The sequence below is a fragment of the Labrus bergylta genome, chromosome 8 (genome assembly GCF_963930695.1).
Source record: "Labrus bergylta chromosome 8, fLabBer1.1, whole genome shotgun sequence".
Lineage (NCBI taxonomy): Eukaryota > Metazoa > Chordata > Actinopteri > Labriformes > Labridae > Labrus > Labrus bergylta.
This window is the reverse complement of record NC_089202.1, coordinates 9,407,989-9,421,760: the sequence shown is the minus strand read 5'-3', so window position 1 is coordinate 9,421,760 and position 13,772 is coordinate 9,407,989. Positions and strand designations below refer to the sequence as shown.

At 40.0% G+C, this 13,772-nt stretch overlaps 1 protein-coding gene and 1 long non-coding RNA gene across 2 annotated transcripts; one reads left to right on the top strand and one right to left on the bottom strand.

Moving 5' to 3' along the window:
* Nucleotides 1-431: 431 nt before the first annotated feature.
* smg9 (SMG9 nonsense mediated mRNA decay factor) lies at nucleotides 432-9,132 on the bottom strand. Its single transcript, XM_020637306.3, has 13 exons — nucleotides 8,715-9,132; nucleotides 8,541-8,615; nucleotides 7,859-8,093; nucleotides 7,594-7,691; nucleotides 7,335-7,447; nucleotides 5,645-5,756; nucleotides 5,368-5,463; nucleotides 3,277-3,362; nucleotides 2,637-2,743; nucleotides 2,421-2,528; nucleotides 2,115-2,240; nucleotides 1,879-2,023; nucleotides 432-1,018 (listed from the first exon to the last, which is right to left on the bottom strand). The coding sequence occupies exons 1-13, from the start codon at nucleotides 8,859-8,861 to the stop codon at nucleotides 940-942; spliced, it is 1,527 nt and encodes a 508-aa protein (XP_020492962.2). The 5' UTR covers nucleotides 8,862-9,132; the 3' UTR covers nucleotides 432-939.
* A 393-nt stretch (nucleotides 9,133-9,525) lies between these two features.
* LOC109986638 (uncharacterized) lies at nucleotides 9,526-13,506 on the top strand. The gene is made up of 2 exons (XR_010666774.1): nucleotides 9,526-9,810; nucleotides 11,152-13,506. It is a non-coding gene; the product is annotated as an uncharacterized lncRNA (long non-coding RNA).
* The last annotated feature ends 266 nt before the right edge of the window (nucleotides 13,507-13,772 follow it).

The following is a 13,772-nucleotide window of genomic DNA, read 5'->3' as shown; positions in this document are numbered from 1 at the left end:
GTGCTCTCCTTGCGATATCTGCGTTCTTCTTGGTCAGGTGTTCATTGATGTAGACGTCGGTCCCTTTTAATTTCCTTTCTTGTGTGATGAGTGCATGTTTTTTGTTCCTCTTGGTGAACCGGATTTTTACTGCTGGTGCTGTCAATTTTGTTTTTACTGGGCAGTGTATGGCAGCATTCGATGTAACCGCTGTCAACAGAAACGCCCTTGTTTTCCAAATAGCAAAGCACCTGTTGCTCCAGTGACTCACGGTCGTCCTCAGATGTATAATTGGAATGGAGTGGTATGGATACTTTCTTTAAGGCAATTCAATTTAAAACAATTAAATACAGTATGTAGGATGGTTTGGACTCAGTCCTAGCCCTGTAAAGAGAGTTTTGCATGAAAGAATGAAATCCGCCATTCATAAAAAGAACCACATATAACATAGGTCCATTTATCTTTATGTCTGAGTAAATCAAAATTACTCACTTTATTGATTGTTAAAAGAAACAAAACAATAGCTTACAGAAGACAATATTTTCATCTCAGTGTGCATCAAAATTGCAGTTCCAACATCACATACAGCTGTCGGTTATGGCCTGCAAATGAAAATTTTTTACATTTTGCTTTAAAGACAACTGTCTTTCTTTTTCTCACAACTGATGTAACTGAATCGCATCGTTGTTTGTTTAACTCTGCACTTCCTTAGGACAGAGATAGTCAACTTTATGACTTGAATTACAGTACCAGCAGTTCAACGCTGTTCAATCCCACCAGAGTCTGCAGAAGATGTCTTCTCACAATATATCCGACTCGTCACTGACGGGGTGTCCTGTCCCTCGAGCACGTTGCAAACATCGCTCTCCACTTTCAGGGTCACATCCTCTTTATGTGACCAGAGTAAGGGACATAAGAGCTTTCACAGCTGTTTTATGTTTCAGCAGTTCAGCCGAGGTGTTAGCTGAGCAGGCGGCTGTATTCAGAGAGGGCAGATGACTTTTTTACCCCGTCCCAGATACGAGCTGCGTAGTGAAACCTTTAAAAACAGAACAAACAAACACATATGTTGTAATCACCTTTCTAATCAGAGAGCTTGTATTTTATTAGCAAAGGACTTCTCTGGTATTTTGATATAAATGTAGGTCCCTGGCATGTATCAAACATAGGCCACTACAGTATATTTGGTGTGTGGCTTAGCGTCTAAATCATTGTGACACAGAGCACTATCACTATTAAGTTTAAATTAAAACTTTTTCCCATCTACTTTCTTGTACTTTAATCAGAACAATATGTAATAGTTGGTTTATTTGCAAATAATCTTATTAAATCATAATTTCCAGAAGAAAAAAAATGTAATTAAGTTGAGAGAACATTTTCACCCTTGAGAGGTGTCTGCAGGCGTTTTTCTTCGGCTGTGTTTGACCCAGGATGACATTAGGCATTCAAATTAAATGTGTGTATTTGTTTTGTAAGACGACAAAGCATCACCACACCCTGTGTGCTGCCGACCTCTCCCAGCTCTGTGCTGTAAAATCAACACCTTTAAAACAATAATTTTCTCAGCTGAACAGAAAGTAGCTTATGTTAGCCCCCAATGGAAATGATGCCCATTACACCATTTCTCTAAACTCAAAGTTTCTCTTTTCTAGATTATTGGAGTTTAAGTAAGCAAACAAAATAAAACTGTGAAAGTGGATAGAATTTTGAGATGCATCCTAATAGTTGAACGGAGGCACATAACCATGACTCCTCTCACGGACCACTGCTGCATGTCACTTTTTGTTAACTGTCCCTCTCTATTAAACCATAAAAACATTAATAAAAAAGAATCCTTAATGGCACCCCAACTTCAGTGTAGATGAACAGAGAGTCGGCAGAGAAGGGAATGATGTTTACCAGTTCTTCTCAGTGAGGATGGTGTGGGAAAGCTGACAGCGGGGCATGGCAAGTATTTGGCTGCGGAGTTTTGAAACCATGGTGGAGAAGGAAGGGTGTCCTCTGTAGCCGGGGAGCAGAGAGAAGAGCGGGTATGTTCCCGACCCTAAACATGATCAAATGTTTAATTCCAAGTTTACACAATATAGAAAAGGACAATCTTGTTCTGCCTTATGATTGGACAAATTCTTTATAACCTGCTTTGGACAGGTTATCGTCCCCATCACTCTCCTGCACAGGAAGGAGGAACATGTTGACCTCAGCTGTCAGATAGTCCTGCCTTAGGCCAGGGAAGATGTTGCTGTCTAGCATGGACAATGTACCTAAAGACAAACCACATGTTACAGGATGACTTTAGCTGCGACGTAACATCTGGAGGAACTATTTAAATAAACAAATCTCTAAAGCAAATTCTATATGCAAAATACTACTTTCAATAATATACTTTACACCTTTTTGGCCGTACAACATCTAAAGTTAAAACATTAAGAGTTTTTTTTCACCTTTGTATTTGAGATGAGAGTGGGCCATTAATTTGTCCACCACCATATGCATGTTCTTCAGATTTCTTGGGCAGAAGTCATCCCGTCTGGCTTTATTCTGGAGGAACACTGGATAAGGCAGAAAATTAAAGAACAGACACTTCCATATTAATTAATTTAACCTCCTTGGTCTGTGAAACCAAGGAGGACACTGTGTGTCTGCGATTAAAAAGTCACCTATATGAGGATAGTACTCTGCTCCATCATCAGTGCCTGAAGAGCCGGTGCTGTCATGGCCTGCAGATGGAGTGGAAGGTTTCAACATCTCAGCAGTCTGAAGAAACCTGTTCACAAACATGACATTAATGTTTCCGTGTGATAACAACATCTTTATTCATGAAGGTACAGCTTTAAAAAGGCTGGGTAATTTCAATGGTTACAGTGTTATATAATAGCTTCTCCAAGTGTAAGACACAGGATATTGTACATATATTGTAGCCAGTCAGTAGGTAGAACTGCATAATACTGTAAATATACAGTTTAAAAGGTACCCTGGGGAACCTGCTGGTATCATTATGGGAAAATATTTAAGGCGAGTACATAGCCAGTCACTTTCAGTGGGTCTGGCTTCAGCTGCATTTGTTGTCTTACAAGACCAACTGAAAGAACAACTTTATTGAGCTAATGAAAAAACAGAAGACAAATATCCTCTCAAGATACAAGATGAAATACTCAACATTCCTATGGGAGGAGGAGCCATTGAGTGACTGTCAGAGCCTTCCAGGCAGATACCTGCTTTATTTACCCCCCCAAAAAAAGAAAAAAGAAAAAAGAAGCTGGACGGAAAGAGAACCGGAGTAGATAAACAAGTACCTACCTGTACAAGTTTAAGTCAGTGAACCAGTCTTGAACCACAATGACCACATGGCAAACGGTAAACAGGAAGGCAGTGATCTGAAGAGACTTTGGAAAGATTAAACAGGAAGTGAAAATGAAGTTACATGGGGGAGTGGGATTGTTGGACTTAAAACATACCAATAATTTTTCGTGAAACCCGGAGTGAATCTTTTGGATTGTTATTCATTTTCATGCTGATTTATGTCCAGTGTTCACTTTTCTGAGTAGTTTTGTTTTAAGTTATCGGCTGCATAGAAGACAGGATTAGCAGAGTAGAGGAGGTAAAGGGGAGAGAAAATGTGACGTAAACTAACAACACATTTACTGAACTTTCCATAACCGTGAGCAGTGTTTCCCCTAGGATGGAGCTGTAGCAGCGGAGGTGAAGATGAACAATTAAAAAAAATCTCTTTACATTTATTGGACTGAATAGCCAACCAACAACCACCCAAAAGTTTTGGCTGTAAAAGCCTAAATTGCGTGGACTCTGGCACATTTTAATTTTCAAACTAATCTTAAATGTTTCATAAGGTAATACGTCTGCCTACTCGACTGTAAACATTTAGCCTACTTAATTATTGTAAAGCAGAATTAGGTTTCTTTTCTTTTCACTTAGCAGAGTATGAGAGAAAATAAAGGCTACTACACTTCTTCAGACACACTCTGAAGTGTAATCCTCTGACCCTAACAGCATTGGTGCTGCACTGTTGAATACAGATATCAGTGCTTTTGGGAAAGTTTGTTCCGTCAATTAATTGTTCTCATCACTAACTGCCAATCTCATAAAAAAGAAGGAAAAAAAAGAAGCCCATCCTATGAAGCAAACCATTTTCACATATGCACTCCGAATGCGGGAGACTATCCCTGTCAGAGGGGAGGGGGATTTCCTGAGGTAAGACGTGATGAAAAAAAACAACGCGGAAGTAGCAGCCGAAGCAACAGAGTCCGCTACACAACGCTATAATGAGATTATTTGCCTTTATATCAATGCTATGTATAATCCAATGGAATGACAACATCCACAAAAGAGAGGAGAACAACATACTGACCAACAGAAAACATAATGCAGCCGTTTAATTACGTGCATGGAGATCGTAGTGGTCACTTTAGCCGGTCACTGTATATAAACGTCATTCTCTTTCTATTGGCTCGAGTTGAAATCTCCGTAGTATATGCTGCCGCGTTCTCACATCAGCTCACTCAGACTTTCTGCGGAAAAAATACTAGGGGTCTGGCTGGGTAGCCTAATCTAGGAGTTTTCCCTATGTGTGAAAAGGGTTTAACATTAGGGCTTTCTGGTGCCATTATACATCTTAGTCATCTTCCTCTTTAGTGGATCAGATCTGGGTGATTGTCATATTTTTTACAGCTTGTTTTTACCCCAAATATTGATGGATTTAGACCATTTTTTTTAAATCCACAAACAAGTCCTGTACGTCATTTTAGTCTATATCGCTCGTCGCAATTATAAAGCGCTGGGCTATGTGAGTGAGAGAGAGGACGCTAACTATTAAAGGGAATTGCTCTGGAGTACGGGAGATTAACGTTAAAAATGTGCACCGCTGCTGCTAGATGCATATAGGGGAAACACTGCGTGAGTATATGCTCCAAACCGACATGAGAAATGTTTCTGCTGTGGACTGTAACGACCTGAAGTATTTTATGAGCAAGCTAGTGTTCTTTGGTTAGAGAAGTGTTGGGACGCCAATCGAACGGCACCACCAGGCAACTCACTACTGCAAATGTTTTGGCTTTGGCTCCAAACTCAACACAAGCGCAATAGGTCTGCACTTGTTGCAGGGTATTTTGGCTTCACTTTACATAACGGGGGGGGGGGGGGGGGGGGAGAAACAGAGACGTGCTGTCCATATTAATATACAGTCAATGGTGAGTAAAGAAAAAGTTAAATGACCAGTAAGCAGTCATACTGCAGTTGGCCGAACAGTAAGTAGCTAAGTAAGTAAGTAGCTTCAACATCTCTTTTACTTTTTCAACCCCCAAACAACATCCAAGTTCTTATGCAGTATTTGAACCCTGGACATAATGCACATTATTGGATACAGCCACTGACCTGCATCTCTACATATGTGTGAGGGAGGTTGTACTCTGGAGGCAACTTGCGATCGTTGTTGATGAGGTGATCCAGAATAGACGGGCTGAGCATTGGCTACAGAAACAAATCAGAAACAAATCCGGTATTTGTAAGTCAAATCTTGGCATCCTTCTAATCCAAGGAGATATTTCAATTTGCATACTTTCTGCCTTACTTTAAATTCTGAAAGTAAACCAAAAATACTAAAGATAAAAAGAGAGAAGGTTTCACTTAATTTACTGTATGCCATCCTCACCTGTGTATCTAAGAATATGACTCTCTCTTGTGTGATGAAGAAATCGATGCCTGTGCTCTGGTTTCCTCCTCTTTCTTTGATTTCTGGAGACTGGGCTCTGAATACATAACCTCTGTGAAAACAGAGAAGCATGCTTATTCCAAACAAGGGACACAATAATTACTTCAGTTATTCTTCTATTAACATGTCTCTAACTTTATACCAAAACTATAACCGTTCTTCATTTTCTAAAATAATGATATTCCAATTTACAATGGCTTTATTTGTTCAAAGAAAATGATGTAATAAATGACTAATGGGAAGGGTTAAAGTGGCTGGAAATACAATTTCAGTTAAACTAGTTTTAATTTCATTTAAATTTCAAGATCACATTCCCCATTGTAATCTTCCAGCCAACCCACGCAATCTTGCCAGTGTGACTGGAAATTCTCTCGTTTCCGTTTTCACACTCTTTGTCACTCTTCGGGTGATTTTAGTTTCTTTAAATGTTGAGTTTTGCTCTGCTTTTGCTGGGAACAGGTGTTTTTGAAAACATTTTACCGTAGTAGTTAATGAGAGAAAAACACATGCTCCAATCCTTTCCAAAATTCCAAGTGTACAAACTGAGTGTAGTGAGCCCGCTTGCAGTAGTGACAGAAGTGAAGCTGTCGGCAGCGGCTGCCTAACAACTTTGACACAAGCGCACGAACATGGGCTATAACAAAACCCTTGATCTGCAGCAGTTATAAACAAGATGTTCTCATAAGAATCTCCGACTAAAAGCCAGTATCACAGTGAAATTCAGAATTATGTGTAAATGTTCTATAATTTTTAAAGCAGTATTTAAACTGGCCTGAGCAGACAAGTGGAACATAAAATCAGCTGGCTCAGAGTCTTTCAATCTCGCGCTGGGTGACGATGACAAGCCCTGAATAACATTGTTTTATTAATTTTGGGTTTTAATTTTTGTGTGTCAACATTGTACAACAGCACACAACAAACTGAATTCAAACAATATATGTTAGAAACTTTTAAATACAATCATTCACAATCTAACTGAAACAATTTGACTCCACAGAGGCAGATGGTGGTACAACATTGCCCCCATGTGTGCTAAAACAGTACCATCACTTAAAAGTGTAGCTTTCAAATAAAAAGGATAGATGGGAGAGATAAAAGTATTTATGAAGAGAGCATCGTTTGGTCGCAAGTGCTTTTGTTGTTTCATTTTGAAATGGGGAAGCATGTGATGCGTGGGCAAAATGCTTTTATTGCAACTAAGCAAGATGAAAAGAAAGACAAGTATGGTTCAAGTACCTGAGCATTTCTTTATACATACATCTGATCTCTTTGCTGATCCTATCCTGTACAAGTATGCATAATGTAGGACTGAGTGGATAATTGAATAAACAGACACACAGGTGATGTGTGCGTATTTTCATTTGAAGGAAGCAACAGACACCTACATTGTTGCAGTTATATGCAAACTTAAATTGATATCACTTTCATATCAGCATGCATCTTATACTTAACGACTATAGTTGCATTTTAAATTCCACCACTCTTTTTATATGTATTTTCACAGTAATGGGTAAAATATGCTATTAAAAAGCATTACCATTTTTTATTTGGTTATGGAAGGCATCTCATGACCCCCCTCTCAGTGTCTCATGACCCCCACTTTAGGAACCACTGTTCTAACCAACCTTACCTTTGATCTTCCTCAGGAGTGTTTGCAGATAACAGTGACATGACTGTGGATTTCCCAGTCCCCTGCAGGCCAATGACTCCAACTACCAACATATCTGTTTGGTCTCGCAGATACTGCAACACATCACAGTAAAATATAAATGTTGTTTACATGCAGATGTCGATCAAGATGGAGTTGATACAGTACAGTATTTAAAATTGTTATACGGTCACAATATAAGGGCTCTAAAATTAACTGAATTCAATCTAAATCAACTCACCTCCATGGCACTGTCACACCAGTTCATCTGATCATCCACCAGCTTGATGCTGTGCTTCATTTTTTCTGGTGGGACGAGTTTAGACTGACCAACCATGGCTGGAAGTCAAATAAGAAGGTTCAAGAGCAACTTTTCTTTTTCCCCGAATGTAATTTGGTCTTAACAAAACAGCCAAGTAGAGTATTACTCAGCATCGTTGTAAAAGACATGTACAGCAGAAGAAGAAAAAAAACATTTTGTCTATCTACAATCTACATCAACTCACGATCCACAGTGCAGCCAGATGCAGATGCCCCCATTCCTCTGTTTTGGATCTGGTACACAGGCTGCGTGGGTCGCTGCCCTTCCTTCTCCATCTTGGAGGGTCCAGGACCAGAGGGCTGAGCCATCGTTTCAGGAGGGGTACCCGGCTTCCCGGCATCATCCCTGGCCTTCATTAGCATGATGGGCTTCTCTATGACCGGAGCTCCACTGACAGGTGTGTTCTGTGATGGTTTGGCCTTTAAAAGGATCCAAAAACAGAACAGGTCAAAAGAAACCAAAGCTGAGATCTGGGAGATCACAAAATGTGAAGGGTACTTTCTAAATCCCCTCCTAATCGCAACTCATTTGTTTGAGCATTGTAAATATGTCAACAAATCCAATCGTTCTGTAATTATTCATGCATGTTTCAGGGATGAAACAATACCTCCCAGATTTTGATGTTTAGAAGCCTTTTGTTAAGTGGGAGTGTAGGGCAAAAAAAACAGCCAAGACAAAAAACAGTGTGCAAATACTGCAAGAAACACATGAACTCCACAAACAGCACCACCAACATGATGCAAGTAGATGAGTTTAAGACACCAACACATACTTTGTGAATAGTAGTGATAACAGCATATATCATGATGCGTTAAATATGCTTTTCTCCAATGAAGAGATTTACAATAACTGAACAGGTAAGATACCCTTTCCCCAGGGGGTTTGGCAAGAATGATGGGGGTCTTCTGAATGATTGGGCCTGGTGGATCCTCGCTCCCATCCTAAAGACAGAAATAAAAAGTGAGCCATTACTGTAAAAAAGAAAAAAGAAAAAAAAGCAAAGCAACCCACACTTCATTTACACATGTTGTTTTCATTACTCTTCGTTCTCTTGGTTGGTATTCTCTATCCCGGCTTGGACCGGACAGATTTTGCCCCGGAGGTCCAGCATCTCGGTCCCCTCGGCGCCTTCTCCTCCGCCGTCCCTGCCCGTACATCCCGGGCTGACTGTGGCCGGACTCGGACATGTTCGCTTCTTACTTGATTCACTAAAACAACTGGGCTGATGTCAACAGAGTGCTAGCTAACAATTGAAAGCCAGTCCTCGCACAGGCAGGCTCAGGATAAAGTTACTCTTAATTAATGAGACAAGAAATATTCGCTCGCAAGTTTGTCGCCAAAAACGTAATTGAAGTTTAACGTAAAGTTATGACAGCTGAACATCCAACATGAAGAACAAGTCGGTGGATAATGTTGGCTAACGCGTTCCGCTGTTCCGCCTGGTTGTTTATGTTCAGGCGTATCCCGTTTCAGTACGACCGTGTCGGATATCAACGTACTGGATAAATACCGCCCGTCTACACTGCAAGTGTGTAACACATCGAACGCACCTCGTGTGTATTGAAAATGAAGTCGTTAAGAAACATCAGTATGAAAAGATGAGTTCCGCGACGGCATGTTGAACATTTAAAACCGAGACATTTTCTAAGCAAGTCAAAGATTTCCACAAAACAAAAATACAATTCTAATATGCTCAAATTTAGCTTATTCTTGAGGCCTGGCAGTTTATGTGTTTCGTTGAAATATATTAAACCATTTGTGCGTTGTTAAACGACCATTGTACACGGACGATGAGCGAGGGACTGTGGTGCATTCTGGGAGATGTAGGCGACTCTTTTCCGGTGAAAAACGGATATCGAGCTGCTCGCAGTGTGGACGCCATCATTACCATGATAACATCCTAAAATGTGAAACTTGAAGGATTTTCCCCCTTTTTTTAGTCAGTCGTTTCCACATTCTCGTGACCTTTACGAGTCGGGGTTATTTGTCAGAACAACAAATGTATTAAGCTAAACGATATCTGTATGTTTGTTGACATAACGCACAGTTTCTGACTTGAACCGTCATCTTCTAATGTGAAGGTAGGAAATGATTTTGGCAGGCAGCAGTTCTCCGGTCATGTATTTGTGGACAGAGGTAAGTTCATCTTCTTAATGTTGGTTAAATGATGTGTATTACTTCTGCCACAAGCCTTAAACACTCGGTCTAGTGTTTAGTGATATTCCTTCACTTCAAAAAGTGAATATGCAATTAAAAAATAAGGAACAATGTGTCTTCTCATCTTAATATGAAGCTACAGTTAGTTTGACTGGAATAAAAACGTGTTAATTCAATTTACTATTTGGCCTGTCTGTCCCTTTAGTCTTTTTACAAGATAAATACTTCAATTTATAATATAGCACTTAACAAAAGGGGGAAGTAAGCTACTGGCAGTGGGCTCTCACCTTACCTAAAAGTTTGGAAAGCCTGTGTCATGTGAATTTGATTGTACCTGTTTAGACTTCTGTGTTCACTTGTTTACTAGTTTTCAGGTAATCATGAAGGTAATGTTTGAAATTGTGTTGTAATAGGTGATTTATTATAAGGGTACACTATGTCCCTTAAGGTCAGAATTTCTATTTTTTGTAATTAGTTGAGCTACTTCACAATCTTTCCACCCATTTCTTACAACTGCAGAAGTAACCCTGGGACAAAAGTACCCCTTGTTGGGCAATTCATCCTGAGGGGGACATGAATGTCTATTGCTGATTTTCAAAGTCAAAAATGTATTTATAGATAACATACATTAAGGAGTATAGTTATATCTGTATCTTAAGAATCTTGATATAAGCAAAAGTTGCAACCTTTTTCTGCAGCACATGATTGTCATGCTCGGTTTAGAAACTATGTAACAATGCACCAACCTTTTTAAATAACAAATTGAAGTTTAAAAAATGGGATCTGCTGATAAGGGGTGAGAATCACCACGAGTCCCCACGATACAATGTTAACGCAATATTTGAGACACGATACGATTCTATTGCGATTTTCCACATTTTGCAATATGCTGAGAATTGCTTGTTTTGTCAAATAAGAAATAAATCTCAGTCTATTCATCTCACTTCAGTCTTTTTATTTCTACATAATGTGAGTCAAGCCCACAGACTGACCAACACTGTGAAGATATTAAAACTCTGTAAGAGGCTGCATGCACCTCACAATCTGAACTGTTAGTATTTCAGTCTAATTGAACTTGAACATTAATTCTTAACAAGGCAACTTGTTCATAATGAATTGTGCAACCCCTTCACGTTAAAAATATTGATACTTTGCCGCCATGAGGCGATATATCGCCACACAAAATATCACAATACTATGTTGTATCGTTTTTTTCTCCCACCTCTAGGGCTGATGTCATATTGCTTTATACAATCTGTGAAGTTGATGTATTTCTAAACATTTGTTAAATTATTGTGTCCTTCTTGTTTTTATTTGCAGACAAAAGAATAAGCTTGATGTCACACTAGAAAAAACACAAGATTGAAGCCACCTGGGTACTTTCCAACGCCTGATGTCACTCTCCACACCCCTGAACAATGCACACTCGTCCCCTTCCTCTGCAAAAAGAGCCAGCAGTCTTTCAGTAACGTGTGGGACCTGAACAAGCATGCAGAGGCCGATTGCATGGACTCGAGGCAGTTTCAAAACGCTTACTATTTGATTTCTGCAAACAAGTATCAGAACAGTGACTCTGCGAAGCACAGAATTAGCCCTTCATGACTCCATGTTCGAGATGAGACCTCGACAAAGAATCGAGATGAAGCCTGAGATGTCTGGAAACAGTGTGGAGTATATAGTGGGTGAAGATGATAATGATCTGGACATGAATAATTATTGTGAGAAGGCACGTGTTTCAGGATGGGATGGTAAAAATAAGAAACCCTCTAAACCTGCCGGCTTGTGTCCAGTTGATCCTGAGTTAGACGGTGGCTCAAGTTCAACTGATGATTCAAGTGACTCCTCTTATAGTCCACAATTCAAACCCCCGCCTGCTATCCATCCTACCAATAAGAACTCAGTCTGTGCAACCTGTGGCAGAGGCCCCTTTCGGTCTCTCAAGCTCCATTTACTGCACTGCAGTGGTGTAAGAGTAAAATATCAGTGTTTCCTATGCAAAGAGCTCTTTATGACGGAGACGCAGCTTAATGAACATTACATGTCTTTGTATTCCTGCCACATTTGTGGTCAAGTTTTCTCTCATGAGAACTTATACTATCAGCACCCGTGTCCCAAAAAGAGCAAATCCCCTTTGGTCCTCTTTTGTTCTGAGTCGATGCCGCAATGCTGTAACATATGCAAATCTTTTTACGCCTCTGAGAAAACTTTGCTAAACCACGTTAACAAGGTTCACACGTCAGTGGTGAGCACCAAAGTGTGTATTATTACCAATCCATCTGCACTGACAGATAAAGCAGGCCAGTCAGCCAGCAGGCCTCCAGAAGCATCCAACCAGGTTGTTAATGGAAAGTTTTGTGACACCCAGGCCTGTGCTTCAAGCTTTTCCTCTCTCTCGACCTCCTCTGTCCCCCCAGGCCGATCTGTTCAGCCTCCTACAGCCCTCCCACCTGACACAACTCCAGCTACTACAGCCTCCGTACGAGACTCTCCACAAATGCCCACTATTTTAGCCATGTTTGAGAATGACAGCCAGGATGTGGCCTTAATGAAACGCATGAACACAGGCTGGCGCTCAAAAACCCCTTACCCTTGCAGGCAGTGTGGCGCCATCTTTCGGCAGCCCTCCCTCGTCATCAGTCATCGCTACCTCCACCGAGGCCGTCGCTCACACCGGTGCCAGTGCGGCAGAGCCTTCAAGCACCGTCTGCACCTCCTGCGGCATTGTGTTCAGCATGCAGAAAACATGAGTTACATCTGTGTCAGCTGCGGGGAGACTTTTACCGGAGCAACAGTTTTAGCTGAGCACATAGAGGGCAAGTCCAGGAAAAAATCCCACTCTGAACCTACACAGAGACGTAAAGTGAGGAAAAAGTGCAGAATGCCCTTTACATGTGACTGTGGACAGCACTTTTTTAGGCCTTCTGCTTACATATGGCACCAACTTAAAAACGGGAACAAAACAAAATGTTTGAAGAAGCGCTTGAAATGACAAACACATCTCCGGTTTTCTCATGCTTGTAGATACTCCTTTCTCGCTTTGTGCGACACACTTAAGATCAAGGCTTCAAGTAAAATCAGACAAATCCCCACACTTGTTATGCAGTTGTTTTACTTTTGGAAAGACAAAATCAATCGCACATTTGTTTTAATGGCTTTTAATTATACGCATCTCCAAGATAGTTATTGTCATGTCAAATTTTTTTTTTTTTTTTCTACAACGTGCAAATAATACAGAGCAAACAAGGTCAACACATGTTCCTGTTTTGACAACATACATGAATATTTCATATTTTTCACAAAAAGCTCCAGTTTATCCTCCAGAGAAGAGTGAGTCCAGTTTTCCACACTTTTGATCCCTCACAAAGTGCTTTAATCACAGTGCAGTTTGTTTGTGAGTTTTAAGGTTTTGTTTGTTTGATGTACTCCTTTTTTTATGGTAGTTCAACTTTAGGAATTTAATTTGAGCTGTCCTTAAAATGATTAACTTAATGTATGTCCACTAGATGGAGCTGTAGAGTTAAGGAAGGACGTGTTTACCAGACATCTTGCACTCAAGTTTGCTCTCAGAACAGGTGTAAACTGTTCGATGATATACTGAAATATACATGCGTTTATGTTGACATGCCATACAAACCCAAGGACTCTTATGATGAAATAAAGCTTTCATTGACAATACTCCAATCGAACTTTGTTTTCTTCTTTTTGCAGAGCATCAAGACACAATTCCATGCATAATTCAATTTACGGGTTAAAGTTAAAGCAGTACAATGAGGAGTTATTGGAAATGATGTAATAATCAGAAATCCTGTTTGCAAACATCTGGGTTATCAAGATTTATGAGAGCTTTTTAAAAAGAAAGATAAGACTAGAACTGTAGAATATTACAAAAAGTTTCAAATAAAATAAACATGTAAAAATGTTCATCTTATTCCATAGGAATA